This window comes from Monopterus albus, unplaced genomic scaffold (assembly GCF_001952655.1).
Source record: "Monopterus albus unplaced genomic scaffold, M_albus_1.0 scaffold237.1, whole genome shotgun sequence".
In the NCBI taxonomy this organism is placed as follows: Eukaryota; Metazoa; Chordata; class Actinopteri; order Synbranchiformes; family Synbranchidae; genus Monopterus; species Monopterus albus.
This window is the reverse complement of record NW_018128117.1, coordinates 379,618-395,630: the sequence shown is the minus strand read 5'-3', so window position 1 is coordinate 395,630 and position 16,013 is coordinate 379,618. Positions and strand designations below refer to the sequence as shown.

General features: G+C 41.6%; 1 protein-coding gene across 1 annotated transcript in view; it reads right to left on the bottom strand.

Moving 5' to 3' along the window:
* Positions 1 to 16,013, bottom strand: part of nbeaa (neurobeachin a) — a 77,162-nt gene that overhangs the window by 22,010 nt on the left and 39,139 nt on the right. Inside the window, 16 exon segments of the mRNA XM_020620401.1 lie at positions 266 to 446; positions 890 to 973; positions 1,388 to 1,411; positions 1,946 to 2,099; positions 2,342 to 2,559; positions 3,251 to 3,700; positions 3,911 to 4,588; positions 5,096 to 5,288; positions 5,412 to 5,535; positions 6,412 to 6,493; positions 6,631 to 6,739; positions 8,312 to 8,404; positions 9,161 to 9,258; positions 9,653 to 9,715; positions 9,955 to 10,034; positions 14,412 to 14,580. Of these exon segments, the coding sequence (XP_020476057.1) occupies positions 266 to 446; positions 890 to 973; positions 1,388 to 1,411; positions 1,946 to 2,099; positions 2,342 to 2,559; positions 3,251 to 3,700; positions 3,911 to 4,588; positions 5,096 to 5,288; positions 5,412 to 5,535; positions 6,412 to 6,493; positions 6,631 to 6,739; positions 8,312 to 8,404; positions 9,161 to 9,258; positions 9,653 to 9,715; positions 9,955 to 10,034; positions 14,412 to 14,580 (2,800 nt within the window).

Sequence of the window (16,013 nt, the reverse complement as noted above, 5' to 3'; positions counted from 1 at the left end):
GACAAATATTTTTAAATTCATTTATAAAGCATTGTAATTTGAATATACTGGTTTTGCTGAACACAGTGAGAAATGTTGGATGCAACCTCTGGGAAATTTTGTTCTGACATTTTACAGATTAAAAGATAAATGAAAAGTAGACCAAATAACTGGTAATGAAAATAACTTAGTTGCAGCCCTCCTCGAGAAGAAGCTGCGTGTGAGTCTCTCCCCAGCTTAGATTTAACATTGTGGTCAAAACTGAATATTTCAAATTAGAACACACCCAGGCGGAGGCACTGCCTCATCAGCCCTCCTGAGGACATGTTCTTCTCTGCTTCAATCTCACTGAAGTTGAGGGAGCTGGCAAACACCAACACATCTACCATGGCCATGAGACGAGACAGGAAGGTAACTGCTGTCTCTGAAGACATGCCCTGTGTCGCCTCGATGTTCTCCAACTCCGTCTGAGAAAAGGAGGAAGAATACACACACACTGCCAGTTATCCAGTGTAAAACTAACAGAAGTACAGCTTGATGACACACAGGTAATGGTAACAGCAGGGTTTGGACAGTAGCAGCGTGGCTTATTAGCAGAAACAGTCGCAGTGCAGAGACAGGTAAAGCAAACCTACAATACAGGGTATTTTAGTCCCCAAATGTTAACACCAACCAGCGCATTTAATTAGCAGGTTGGTAAAAATAGATCTGAAGGCAGTGTGTGGCTTGTTGTGTCTATGTGTGCAGGATGTGCAGGGCTGTAAAAAGTCAAAAAAGTGCAAGCATTTGGAGGCTCATCAGTGAGAACACACATCTGAGGAATAACAGACACAACAGGTGAGGACAGAAGGCTTGGATTAGTGCTCTTAGCTCTTCAGGTGACGGTGGGACTCTTAGGTTCTTTACGCACCTCTCCCCCTGTGCCTCCTCCCCCGGGAACAGGGGTCACCTCCTCTCCCTTTGACCCCCTCTGGGGTGCGGCTCCTCCTGCCTTCTTTTGTGTTGATAAAAATGGGACACGCTTAGCAGGTGCAACCCCCAAGGACTTCTGGAGAACTCTCATGCTTTTGCTCCCCTAAAATACACTCTATATCTACTTTCACCTCTAAATATATCTACTCTCTCGGAACATCACAGTGCTTTTTAGTATATCCCCCTTATTTGTCTAATATTCTAAAAGTGTTAGATTATCATATATCTTTAACCAGATACACTGAGGCAGCGTGAGCAATGCATACCCACAGAAAATACAAACAGTATATGGGGGAGTAATAGCAGCAAAGGAGCACAACAAAGAGAAACACTACTATGGATATCAGACAGGCAAGGGTTAGTGCCAGTCACAATGGTAAATAAACCAGAAGAAAGTATTAGTAGAATAAAAAGAGAGGAGGAAACCACAACTTACAGTGTTGGCACTACTCTTAGAACTCTGCACATGCAAAAACAGACACAAACAGAGACAAAAAAGACAAGAAAAAACATGTAACACAGAGAGGAAAAGAAAAAAGAAAGATGATTAAAATAAATAGGTTAACTATCAAATTAAATAGGTAGTTAATTAAAAGGATTAGAACAAAGATCAAATAAAGGTTAAAATACTGTGCAATTGTTAGGTTGACTGTTAAATATATGGGGATACAGATGAGAAGATTTAAGAAAATGTTCCTTAAAGTTTCATTAATTTACTCGTTTTTAAATTCACAGCTACACTAAACCGAACTTTTGGCTAAGGTCGTTTTTATCTTTCATGATTTTATAGGTTTGAAAAAAGCTACAAAGAAATATATACAACAAATGCTTTAATCTATTCAGAGCTGCGAGATCATCTCAACATCGGGGGAATGAGCTTTGGCAGGTTCTGCAAAGTCTGTCTGGCACCAACACCTGATTTACAGGCCTATGAAGCAGCTGTTGACCTGCAGTTCTCTCTCCTTCCACAGAGGGGCGGAGTAGAGCCACTTACAGAAGGGGAGGTGGCAGCAGACAGGAGAGGCAGGATGCCTCCACAGGCAATGATGATGTTGTCCACCATCTGAGAAATGAGGTGGATCGTGTTGTGGACGAAGATGATGTTCTCATTGCTGTTCACAAAATCCATAACTGACTTGGTGGAGTGACTGAAATGGAAAATAAGAGTTGGACAGAGTTGTTGAAATTGAATCATCATAGGTATCACTTCATTTTTAGCATATCCTCAGCCTAATCTAATTTAAAATGCATGTGATCCATACATAAAACAGTAGTGGTATTAGCTTTTTGAATATCTTGCTATTATAGTGATATATCAGAGAGTTGTCCCAAACTACAGTTACAGGATTTTTCAAAGTGATGATCACACATCTCAAACTCACTAACTCACCTCCTCCACACATGCACGTCAGTTTCCAGGGCAAACAGCAGGTCAGTGAGCAACCTCTGGTGCATGGGAGACCACTTGAATTCTGGGATGCGGAACATGGTCGTGCGCGGGCCGGGGCTGAACTGCCGGCGCTGCTCTTCTGTCATGGGCATGCCTCTGAAACCGAGATCAACTCGTAGGTCCCGCTCCAACTGAGCTGCAGTACGACCATGAAGGGCCTGCAGTGGGTGGGCAGTAAAGAGTTGGTCTCACATATCTTAAAAGTCTAATATAAAATATGGTATATAAACAGTTATGAAATTCAGATTCATAAAACAAGACACTTTTGGACTCTTTATTATGAATTGACTGAGATATTAAGGACTTCATGTGTGGATGTCACTTGGCTTTTCTGCTGAGACAACCTGTGCTTGGCTGACCTACACAACCAATCACACAGGGGCAGCAGTGACCTAAAGGCTGGAGGTTGATTTGTGTTCATCTGTTCAATCCCTGAACTTGCAGGACCAGTTGAGAAAAAGTGTAAAGTGCGCTTCCTTCTCAGTCCTTACTGCTACTGAGGTGACCTTGTCCAAGGCTGTTGAACCCTCCCTCCTATATCAGGTCAGTGACCCACAGAGCAGACTGTGATTGTATTTGCAGTTTCCCCATGTTGATTTTGTTTCAGGAGATTCCAACGGTATAAAATAACAACTAGGCAAAGCCACTCAAAGCTCCCCAGGTTTTAGTTGAAAGACAACAGGAAAAAACATGCTTGGAGAATGATTCCATTGATCCTGAAGACATACTGTATATTAACAACATATCAATGATCACTCGGACAGAGCCCATGCTCAGTCCATTTTGAGGGACCCTATAACTTACTATCAGCCTTGTGTGAACAGCAAAATCAGACACACATCAACACACCTGAGTAGTTGCTGTAGTTTGGATCTTTTTCATGTCCTTGTCTTTCCCATCATCTGACCTCTCTGTATCAGAGGTGGTACTAGCTGTGTCTCCACCGGTCTTCAGCCCTGCAGCTTCTCCTTCTGCCATGGATGTGCCCTCTCCCTCTGGGAAATCTGCTCTAGAGGCTCCCTGGATCTGGGTTCGGCACTCGGCCTCAGCAATGGAGCTGATGTCAGCAAGGGGGCTCTGGATCTTGAAGGGCCCGTCCTCTGGAAGTTCCCCCGTAGTGTGGCTCTGGGGCTGCGTTAAATCTGAGCCACAGCTAGTCATATGGGCCAGTAGGCTGAGGTCATCGCTGGCACTGGTGATAGAGTGAGCTGAGACTGGACCAGATGGAGTGGGCTGGTCTGGACTGGGCAGTACAAGAGGATCTGTAGCTGCCAAAGCTGGAAGCAGTTTTTCATCGACCTGGAAGAGATGAAGAAATTAGAAGAGGATGAAGAAATTAGAAAAAGGTTTGCAGCAAAAGCTTCTTTTATTTTGGGAAAGTAAAAAGACTACAAAGGATAGAAACTCTACTACTAATTGGTGGTATTGCATTCTAGGTCAGCAAATGAAGATGTTGCCCCATATATTAGATTATCTTCTAGTGACAAAAATCTCCATATAACATCCTACCTTGCTGAAAAGAAATCCATTGTTACTTGGGACACTGTCCTTCTCATCAGCCAGTGTGATGAGTGGACCCATGTTCCCGTCATCCTCAAGGTTGACACCTGAAAGCCCCAGGTTTGACCCCACCCCAACCACCGAGCCCGGCGTGTCATCTTTAGGTGCCAGATTCCCATTTAGGTTCTGAACTACAGCGCAGTAAGCACTGTCCAGGAGAGAGTCCACCTCTACAAGAGGTCCGTTCTCCATTCCTGCCCCACCTCCACTTCCACTAAGGCCTTCTGGAGACAAGTCCAGGTCATCCAGCTTCACTTCTGTGGCCTCTACTTTCTCTGCTTTAATGTCCACCAGCAGGTCATGGACCTCCACCCTCACCCCTGGACCAGCACTCTGCTCCCCGGGTGCCAGGGCTTCTCCGTTGGTTCGCTTCACAGCACCTTCAGCTAAGAGGTTGCGCGAGTCTCCGCCAGCCCCTTCGCTGTACTCAGCCTCACTCTCCGGTGTCTGCGTCTGGGAGTTGTCATCAATCTCCAGGTTGCCATTGACAACAGGGGCTGGTGTAGCGGAAAGCCCAGAAATGGTGGACACAGAGCCTTTCTTCCCCTTCTTCATGTTTTCCTCCTCCTGACGTTGGTACTCTTCATACATCTTAGCCAAGTACTCCTTATGGGCTTCGTAGGTCACCTATGACAGATGGTGAGGATATAATTGGATATGTGATCAGAACACAAGCACTGACAATAGTTAACCTCAACATCAATAATGTCCCCACCAGGTAGTCCTTGTGGGTCTCATAGATCATCTATGCCAAAGACCGAATAGATAAAACTAGGACACCAGCCTAACAGGACAATTACAGTCATCCATAATGTCGCTCTCAATTGCACTGCCATGAGAAAATAGGTCAGTTAAATTCCTCCACTGAACAGTGAAAGGAAAGGGGATCAGTTATTGAAACTCTATCTGTGATGAATCATTTTGGGCCTTGAAAGTGTTGGAACAGTCAGTATATATAAATCAACACATTTTTGTTCGGTTATGAGAGCTTCAGTCCAAAACATCTATACCTTGTGATTATCACTGCCAAAACATCTATACCTTGAAATGATTATCACTGCCAAAACATCTACACCTTGAAATGATTATCACTGCCAAAATATCCTGCCTAAAAAAAGATTAAGCCATTCTCACCTTGGAGTGAGCAATGGACAGGGTATCAACCCAGACCCTCCACCCTCCCCATTCATATTTGATAGCATGGTAGAGCAGGATCCTGAAGATGTTGTACACCATCTCAGTGATTTTCTGCTCCTCAGGGTTCTTGGGGTTGATGTACCCGAGGGAGAACATCCAGTCCTGCCACACAGAGCACTGCAGCAGACAGCTAGTACACAACATCAACACTGTATGTGAGATGAACTGCAGCATGAGCTTAATGAAAAAATATAACAAACACCGATGCAAATGACACAGCTGAATAATTGTGTAGTCATTTGTGTGCTTTTACCGCCGGTTCTCGCGGCTGTTATTAAAGAGTTTTATCATGTCCGAAAGAAAGAGTCTCCTGACTTCCATCAGCTCCGCACTGGGAGTGGAGTTCTTCAGCAGGGTCGCCACTACCTTTAGAATCACTAGGTGGGGGGCAAACATAGGGTAATGGGGAAAAGAATAAGATGAGAGAGTAGGAGAAGCAAATATCTAAAACGTATCCAGAATAAGAGAAAAAATATAAGAGAAAGGAGAGTGTGAGGCAGATCAATAAGTGAGAGACAGCAGAAGTGTTGACCGCTGAATTCAGGCTTTGTTGCTTGTTTACTCAAATTAAATCAACACTGCATAATTTGGCAGACCAAAGAAGCCGGAGAGACAGAGAGATGCAGGCTACCAGAGGGGGGGAAGAAGGTAAATACATTTACTTTAGTACTGTACCCAAGTACAAATTTAAGGTATCTGTACTTAAATGTGATGTACATAATAATACATCAATAAATATAGCCCAATAATATGATACATTAATGTGAACTGCACCATTCTGGATAATGAGTACTTTTACTTTTGGTACTTTAAATACATTTTATGCTAATACTTTTGTACTTTTACATAAATCATTTGAATGCAGGACTTTTACTTGTAACACAGTATTTTTATACTGTAGTGTTTCTAATTTTACCCAAGTAAACAATCTGGGCCCGTATTTATCAAGCGTCTCAGAATCAGTCTGAGGAGTCATACTGAAAGCTAATTTAGGATTAAACAAGCTCCTACCTCAGAGTAGGTTATTTAAGTTATTTATGAAGCATCCTCCTCTTACCTACAGGGAGGAGAAATCGCACTCCCGTGTGACGTCAACATTTACGACACCCAGAGCCACAAAGTAGGACCAAAAATGTTCCATTCTGAGAATTTTTGACCACTTGGGAATGATTTCCTCTTCTGAGATGCTTGATAACTATGGACCCAGAGTACGTCTTTCACCACGGCAGGCTACACAGTGTTTTAGTACTTACTGGGGTTCTGGATCTTGACAGTGGAGTCAGGCTCGGGGTGGGGTTTGTGAACCACCTGAGTACAGACCTGCTCTGTCAGAATCTGCACAGAAAGAAGATCAACATCTGTCACAAAGACTACTTGAAATCTGACCAATCGAAACAGACTAAAAGTGCATCACTTCATGTACATTGCTATAGTAATGCAGTGAATGATTCAATGCCAAAATTTCTACCAACCTCATACAGAGTGTTGTAGGTGGTGATAGAGACAGTGTTGGTGTGCATCATCAGCCTCTCGCCCAACAGCGTGAACAGACTGTGTGTGTGCATGATTTCTACCTTCCTCCTGCAAAGGCGCACACACACACACACACACACACACACACACACACAGCCTCATTCATAACAAAATTTACAACAGCTCAAAGTGATGATGGTCACTGGCCTGAGGACAGTCTGATACTGACAGGTGCTACCATGTGGCCCTGTCAGTTATGATGGGACCAATGAGAACAAGAAGTGAATACCTACAAAATTAACATGATTATAAATGTTTTTTCCAAGATGATAATTCATCACATTAATTATAAATCACACTAAATAAGTTATGTTCAAATGATTTAGGTTTTATTTAACACTGTTGAAAATATATTGACATGTCTTTGGCTGCACTGTGTGCTGTTTAATGTATCCATAAATAACTACCCAGATCAAGCACATGCAAACCTAAGGAGGCAGCCGTACAGGATGTTTGGTTCGAGCAGATATTTAGTAGGTGAGGGACTGAATGTGCAGGGGCTCAGGTGCAGAGACGCAGCCCGCTCCCCTGCTGTGCAGCGAGGAGCATGTATGTCACATGGGATGCATAAATCCCCCAGCATTCATTGCGGTTCATCAAGGTTCCACCTCCCTGTGAGTGCACGCTGTCAAAATGATTATTCTGCCTGGATGTGATGATGAGGACATAATCTTCACATACACAGACAAACAAACACTCCCGAGGCTCACTGGAGACTGCACTGCTTAGCTTTGTCACTTTTTAGAGCAGTGTGTTTTCTCACTCTCAGACCTATATCTCCTTAGCCTTCTCTAAAACATTTACAGTGAGGAACAGAAGTATTTGAACACCCTGCGATTTTGCAAGTTCTCCCACTTAGAAATCATGGAGGGGTCTGAAATTCACATTGTAGGTGCATTCCCACTCTGAGAGACAGAATTAAAAATAAAGATTTCAGGAAATCACATTGTATGATTCCTCACCTTTCTTATCATCAGTGATACCCCACGAGGTAAGATCTTGCATGGCGCCCCAGTCCGAGGGAGACTGACAGTCGTCTTTAGCCTCTTCCATTTTCTAACAATTGCTCAAACAGTTGATCTATTTGCTTGGCAATTGCCCCATAGCCCTTTCCAGCCTTGTGGAGGTCCACAATTTTGTCTCTGGTGTCTTTTGACAGCTCTTTGGTCTTGCCCAGGGTAGTAGTTGGCATCTGACTGACTGTGGGGTGGACAGGTGTCTTTAAAGAGCTCAGACAGGTGCTACTAATTTAGATTAATGAGTGGAGTAGAGGTGGACCTTTTCAAGGCACAGTAACAGGTCTTTGAGAGCCAGAATTCTCAGGTGTTCAAATACTTATGTTCAGCAGTGCAAGACAAATAAATTCTTTAAAAATCATACAATGTGATTTCCTGAAATTTGTTTTAATTCTATCTCTGAGTGGGAATGCACCTACAATGTGAATTTCAGACTCCTCCATGATTTCTAAGTGGGAGAACTTGCAAAATCGCAGGGTGTTCAAATACTTCTGTTCCTGACTGTAAGTGTTTCCTTATTTTGGTGATTCACCATTTGCTGAACACCTGTCCCCACACAAAAGAAAACACCAGGTAAACATTACACACATAACGAAGTACTTACTTGTGACCAAGGTGTTTGAGGAAATAGCCCAAGACTTTGAGGGCTTGGACGCGTATACTCTCGCTCTTAGAGGCCAGGAGCTTGCAAATCACCCTGCAACACAAAGACAAAAATGACATGACTACATGGCAGTGAAAGAATCAAAACACCTTATATTTAGGCCAAAAGCAAGTTGTGTGTAGTGAACACTTGCTCTGATACTGAGTAAACATCATCTACAGTAAGTTAACATGTGCGCTGACAGAGGCATTTTCTTCAAAGCAGTGTACTCCGAGGACATAAGAACAAAAAGAAAAATGAGAACACAAAACACAACACAGTTTGCTAACTAGTTCTGCAGAAACAGAAGAGTTTCCATAGCAACCAGAAAGACATCCATGTGTAGCTGTGCTCGGCTGCAGCTTGAAGCCTTTGTGTACTTAAAATCTGTGCTGTAACTGAAAAATGGCTTAAATATACAGTAAAGCATTTATGTTCTGGTTTCTGCACCATTCTTCATTTGCTCATCAGACAAATCATACAATCAAAACAGAGGGGAAGAATGTTATTTTATACAATAGTGCAAATTAAATCTAAATCTCTCTGATTTTAGAACAGATCGGTTATAAGAAATGTGCATTTTAAATATCTGAAAATAGATTTCTCTTGTATAATGGGTGGTCTTTAAATTTATTTATTTATTTCTATTGTAATAAATATTAAAGTGGATGTGCACTGCTGCTGTTGCTCTGCATGTGTGTGTGTGTGTCAGTTACATGTAATAAAAATATATAAATGGCAAAGGTCTAATCAAAATCTAAATAAAAAGTGTTCAGACAAAATATTACAGTCATATTTTATAAATGTCACCTTATTCCATTTCTCTGGTCAAATGCAGGGATCATGGAAGCTGGGTGTTCAGACATAAGTGCCACCAACAGCTGCAGCACATCATGGATATTCTCATCCTGCAGAGGGAAGAAAGCAAAGTTGAACAGGAGAATGAAAGAGGAAGAAGCAGGAGCCCTACAGGACAGACGAACAGAAGAGAGTTGTATGGGTGGACACGAAGGGAGGATTGTGGAAGAGAAGGTGGTATTTCACAGCAAGAATAGATACAATTGTTACAGAAGAGTACATTCTGTTCAATCCATTGTTGCACCATTTTTCATGCTGTCACAGTGCCGAAGCTGACTCACACTCTCACTCGTGTAAGTGGACCATAACTCCAGCCTACAAATTATAATGCACATTTTGCCACCAGCTCCACTCAACCGCTCTCACTGTCTCGCTGCTTCCCTCTTTTGCCTTCTCTTTCTCTCACAGTGCATTTCTACTTCTAACACAGAAGTTAGCATGTACCTCATGCATGGTCAATAGGTAGTTGAGAATGCTCTGCAGCTCGTCCTCCTTCACGCCCCGGTCCTGTGAAAAACAGACAAGACAGCTTTTACCCAAATAATTTGTTGTTTTTACATCTGTTGTTTCTTCTATTCTCGGATGATGTTTTAATTGTAAGGCAGCAACAATTTCACAAACAGGTAAATGCAGGAATAAATCAATAAAACCACATACAGTCAAAGCTACAGCGCTTCATTCATGATGCTGATCTACAAAGCAATCCTACGCACACACATTTTAGATTTCGGTTTCCCTCACTGCACCTTTAGTATGAGTTGTTTGAGGAAGAGAAGCATGAAGGCTCTGAGTGAGATGATCTCCTTTTGGGATGGCCGTGGTCCATCTAAACACACACACACAAGCAAAAGAACAATTTCCTGTTTAAAGTGCATTTTTACACACACCAGTGATCAGCTAAATAGGTTTCTAGTTCAGGCTGAATGAGCCCCACTGTACACTAATATATTGTTTTACTGGTTTCCTGGAGAGCAGAGGAAAAACATGTTAACACACAAACAAACTGTAAATAACTGTCATTCACTCCAGAGGCACCCTGGCAATCTTGATAGTTTATGGTTGTGCTAATTTTACTGATTACAGCAAAGACACAGCAATTACAAATGTGACTGATGGTTCAAATGATCCAAACCAAAGAGCCTGTGTAATCCACTGTATCCACTTTAAAGGTTTGGCACTTGATCAGCTGTTTGCGGTGGTGGGCTACACACAAATAATCACACTAAAAAATAAAGAAAAAGCATCAGATGCGCAACACAAGCCATTTGTCATGAGGGTCTAATGTCAATGCCTCTTTCTAAAAGATGCAACATCCTTTGCTGTTCTTGAAGCCTTTATCTCCATTTCTGCCGTGATTCACAACCGCCACAGGCTTCCAGTAAACACACACTTCAAGATCCAACAGAGACAGATTCATGAAATGTTGTTTTCAAATATTCTGTTGGTTTATTCTGACATTTGCCTGCATTTACAGAGGCTTCAACGCTGCTTTAAAATGTTGAAGAAGAAAATTGACAACTCGGATGTTGGCACTGCATTTACTGTACAGGGACGTAGCAATAGGTGAATCCCAATTCCACTTATTGCATCTGTGTCTCCCCTCACTTCCGTCCTTTCCTTGCATCTTAGCCCCGCCCATATAAGATGCATGGAAACACGTTTTAACTGACATGAGGCGTCCTTTCCTCTGATCCTTTATGTGAATCTGATTAGGGGCCATGTCAATCCATAACAAATTTCCACAAAGGATGCACTTATGTATCTTCAGTTATAGCCCATCTTTTAACTGGAACAAGGAAGTGGGGGTACATTACACCTGTCTTGGCTTCCCTACATTGGCTCCCTGTTAACTTTAGAATAAATTTCAAAATTCTACTTATAGTTTCCTTACCTCTCTAAACTCCTACAGCCATATAGGCCAGCCATGTTACTCACATCAGCCGACAGGAACAACTTCCCGGTCAAGCGAGGATCGAGGACCAAAGAACAATAAAATAGGTGAACTGGGATTCACCACATATTTCATTCATTCCTGAGTTTCATGTATGCATCACAGTTAAAGCTTATGGCTTATGCATCGGCTCAAAATGGCTGCCAAATAATTCGCTAATGGAATATGGAGCCAAATACTCTACAGATTCAGATGAAGGCAATAATGATATACTGTAAGACCCACCTTTTACGAGGGCATTTTCCATTATGGTCCGAGCTGCCGCTTTCTCTTCCCTACTGTTTTACTCATTCTCCATCTTCCTCAGCTACTCTTCTACAAGTCATTATCAACAACATACTCAGTGCACAATAAACCTTACAAGCTACATGCTCTCATCAGCATTTTACATTCCCGACAGAGGTTTTATTAAGTTTATAAGGCAATGACAAACATTTAGGATGTCTGGCTTGTGCACACTTTGCTGTGTCAGGATCTTTTGAATATGCCTTATTTTATGCGAGCTACAAAGGGAGAAGCATTGCATTGCATGAAGTGTTTATTGAAAGCTGAATAAAAAATATACTTTGTTCTCTCAGAACATTTAAACCTGACACGTTTATACTTGACCTGCAGCTGGTCAGCCAGCAGAAGTGAGCTAAGAGAAACAAAGATGATGGGTGTGAAAGAAAGAAGAGATAGCATCTCCCTCCATCCTGCTGGCACTTAATCATAGTAGGGTGCTTTTTTACAAAGCCAAAACATGACACCGAAGCAATCCCCCTGTGATCTGTCATCCTTATCTGTTGAGCTGGTACATGTTCACAGAATGCCGACACTCACCATCCATCACGGTTGCACAACAGCTCTGTGTCAAATGAGTGCATGGATGCACCAGTATGTGAGTGCAGCCACTGTTTTAAGGGTCAAATGTTAACAGAAAATGTGATTTTAACTCATCTGAACTGTTTTGAGAGGCAGATTTAATTATTATCTTTATCTAACTGCAATCGGTTTTCTTTTCTTTGTGCCCCTTTAATCCAACCAGACTCCAACATTTTATCTACTCACTGTGAAAACAAATGAGCAGTTTTGTTCTGCCACATAATGAAAAGCTGTGAGGAATCAATGCGTTGTGTGTCTACATGTGAGCTATGTGTATGTTTATATGCATGTACATAAGTGTCTGTGAGTTTGTTCTAACTGCAACAGATTTGACCAAAAATATAGTGAATTCCTGCAGGTTGTTAAAGTCTTTTTACTTGAGGTTTGTTTGCTGATCTACATTCAGCCTGTGTACGCTGACATTATTCACAGGGAGTAACATTTTATGAAATTTAATGGTATCATTGAGGTTAGCGGGGGAAAAAAACCTTTAAAAAACAAATTCCATAAACGTGTCAGAACTTTTACAATATGTCATTATTAATTCGTTTCAGCCGCATTCTTGTTTCACCGGCTTGTATCACTCAATAGAAACAATTTAATCAAGGTTTCTGTGTGTTAACTGCTGAGTTCACTTCAAAAACAATGAAAATGAAATGTGCAAAAAAAAAAAAAAAAAAAAAGCCTGAGGTGTTTTTATTAGGTACATTATAGCCTCTCTCTTTTTATGGTCCTGAAAGCAATTTTCAACTGGCATCAAAATGGAGTTATTTGTAAAACACAAGGAAAACCTAGAGAGGATGTACTTTTTTTTTACCAGATTCAATGCAGGTGGTGCATAAAAATACTCTAATACAGAAAATACTGTATATCTGCAACTTGGATCAAACCTTATAGCTTCAAACTGAGGCACACTTGGCCCATTGTGTATGTTTAAAATATGTCTATTACTCTTGATTCCACCAATGCATACCCTAGAGTCGTATAGTCAAGTACACACATATGCAGACTGTCAAACCAGAACTGCAGCATCCTTCGGCTCTGAACATCCATTGATACATGTCTGAGGCTAATTGCTGTCGTTATCAGTGGTTCTTTATGGGGCTAAGTCCCAGTAGTCAAACCGCAGTATCACCAAACAGAAAGGAAGCCAGACAGCCACTTGATTAGAAATTCCAAAAGCTCCCTTGGACCCTCAGTCTGTCGCCATGGCAACATGGGATGCGTACTCATAGTCAAAGAAGGGTCTTGAGCAAAGGACTTCTGTTGATTAAAGCAAAAGGCCTCCCTTGACCTTTCTTAAGCTCTGATGTCACTGTTCTGCACCCGCTTACAAAAGGTGAGCATGTAAAATCTGACTTGATACAGGGTTGTGCTTGGAATATTATGTCTTCTGTAACTGCAGTTCTTCTTCAAATATAGAGAAATCTTGTAGAGTTGTGTTTCCAAATACACAGCATTCACACAAATCATGTGCTCGCATTTCCATTTAAAATTTAAAAGATTTCAGTTACACAGGCAGTACTTTGTTATTCCTCTAAAAACTACTTATTTTCTTCTGCAGTGCTCTTACTTGCTCCACAAATAAAAATACATATACATAAAAATACATGCACCAGGGAGGTGGCTAGAATAAAACAAAACTATGATTAAGTTTTTCAGAGGCTGAGTAAAATGTAGAAAGTGTTGAGGTTCCTAAAAACATTTTTAAAAAGCTCCTGATTTATGGTTCCTTCTATTTCAAAACACATGTTGATGGTTTATGGTTATAAGATACAAAGTTTTTGGCTCTGTATTCCTACTACCATGGAAGGACAATATTATCACTCCTCGTGTTTTGCTGCTTTAGTGTGTACTAATGGCTGCCACAGATTATGAGGACTGGATGTCTTTGGAGCAGGTTGTCATATAAACTACCTACTCACCATTTGCATATCAAGCATGACATGTACTTTGTATATGACACAGCTGCGCACTAAAACTATTTTAACAGCAATCAAGGAAAGAAAGAAACATTTAACAAGTGCTTAAAATCAATTATTGTGTAGATTCAGAAAAAAATCTAAATTTAGTATAAATATATACAGTAACTGGCATTTGGTTTGCATAGAGTTATGATCCTGTTATGTTTGACCTCTTTAATAGTGTGGCATATTTACAAATGCAACGCTCATGTGCTCTGTGTACTAATTAATAGAAGACTTCATCTAATGATGTCTTCATTTTAAAAAGGTCATTTGCATTTGTAAATTGCCCTACTGGAGAGACACCAGCTACTTTTAAGAGAGCTGCTAATTTAATGAAATCCTGTATCAAGGTGAGTTATTTCAAGTTTATGTGCATTGCTTCTTATGTCATGCATTGTCTCATGTACATGTGTAAACATACCAAGTCCTTTGGGGGTGATTCCACTACACTCCAGCGGGTTGATGGCCCAGTAGTAGTACTTCAGAGTGTGCATCAGCTGCAGGACGGTGCCCACACGGCGGATGGTGGTGTAGATGGTGGCGGTGCCGATAAACTCCGATGAAAGGTATGTGTAGAGGGATAGCTGGACCTGGATGACATAAAGGTTGACAGAGGGATACAAACTGTCAGACACTTGCTAAGGAGAAACAAATACTCTGAGTGTATTTGTGGTGTTCAAACAAAAGGAATTTTACTGTGAAAAGACAGCCATGTGAGAACAAGAGGAAACTTCCCTCCAGCAAAAAAGCACTCATCTCCTCTGCTTTGTGTTATTGTGATGTTTCTGTGCCTGAAGCTGTCAAACATCTGAGGAGCTCCTTACGCAGCACTGACTTTAAGGGAGTGCGCTCTCCAATTGCTCGTTTGCTCACTCCTTCTTTCAGTCTCCTGCTGATCCCTTTTTTTTCACTAGGTATGTCTCTAACCAATCTTCTCCACCAGCCAAACTCAGATTCAAATCTGCTGCAAGTTCACAAATCTCCAAGCTCATTACACTGACCACGATGTTAAGGACCAGCTTTAATGAGGTAGCTCTGTTTAAGCAGATGAAATTAGCAAAGTGCTGCGGCCTGACCACACAGCATCACATCTCGACGGAGAGCACACTCCGCTGGCTTAAATGGCCTTACATTTCACTGAGCTGATGTGTTTGCCTGGTGCAATTTACAACAAGTTCAGCCGCAGAAATCTTCAAATTAAAAAAGTAGTTTGTAACAAGCTGCAAAAACAGCTTGTTACAGACACTCCATCTCTGACAGGATGATGTTTACTAAACATCATTGGCAACTGCATCAGACTCTTTATTTTCAGTGTGATCAGGTGATGTTATGAGAGATGGAACATGAGATTCAGACGTGATTCATGTTTTCTGTCCTGAATATGACCGAGGTGACTCTAGCTAAAAACAAAGGTGGTGATAACACCTGGAGAAGTGGAAAATAATAACCTCAGTGGGAGACAGAACTGTACAAGGAACGTAAGATTAAAAGGATTAAAGATTTTTCTGTATGCTGCGTACCACATTTATTAAACTTGCCCTGAATTGTGGTAATGTTGGCAATATTAATTATTTTCTGTATCGACACATGGCTGAAGGTAAAACCCAATATAGTCTAACAATTCTGAACTGTTTTGCAGTGACATGGCAGCTAAGGTCAGTGAGTTTTTTTTTTTCTGTGCTGGATTCAGACTTTCACAAGCAGCAGAAACTGCTAGCTTGTGTTTCTTGTTTTAACTTCAGCACTCCCTGGAGATCGGTACTGCTGTGCCCAAGAGCCAATCACATTTCAGGGTCAGAGGGGAGAAGACAAGGAGTCAGGAAGCTTTGAAAATAATGGAGGCAGGAGCTGACTGGCCCCACGGGAATGCCAGAAACACTCACATCTAGTTCAGTGAAGAACTGCATGCTACTCTCCTGTGCTGGGGTCTTTTCAAATGTCATGTACTCTCTTCGTTTCCTTCACTTACATGTTCTGAGCGTTCCCTGTCCGATATGCTAGATCCTTCCAACCTGTCCTGCAA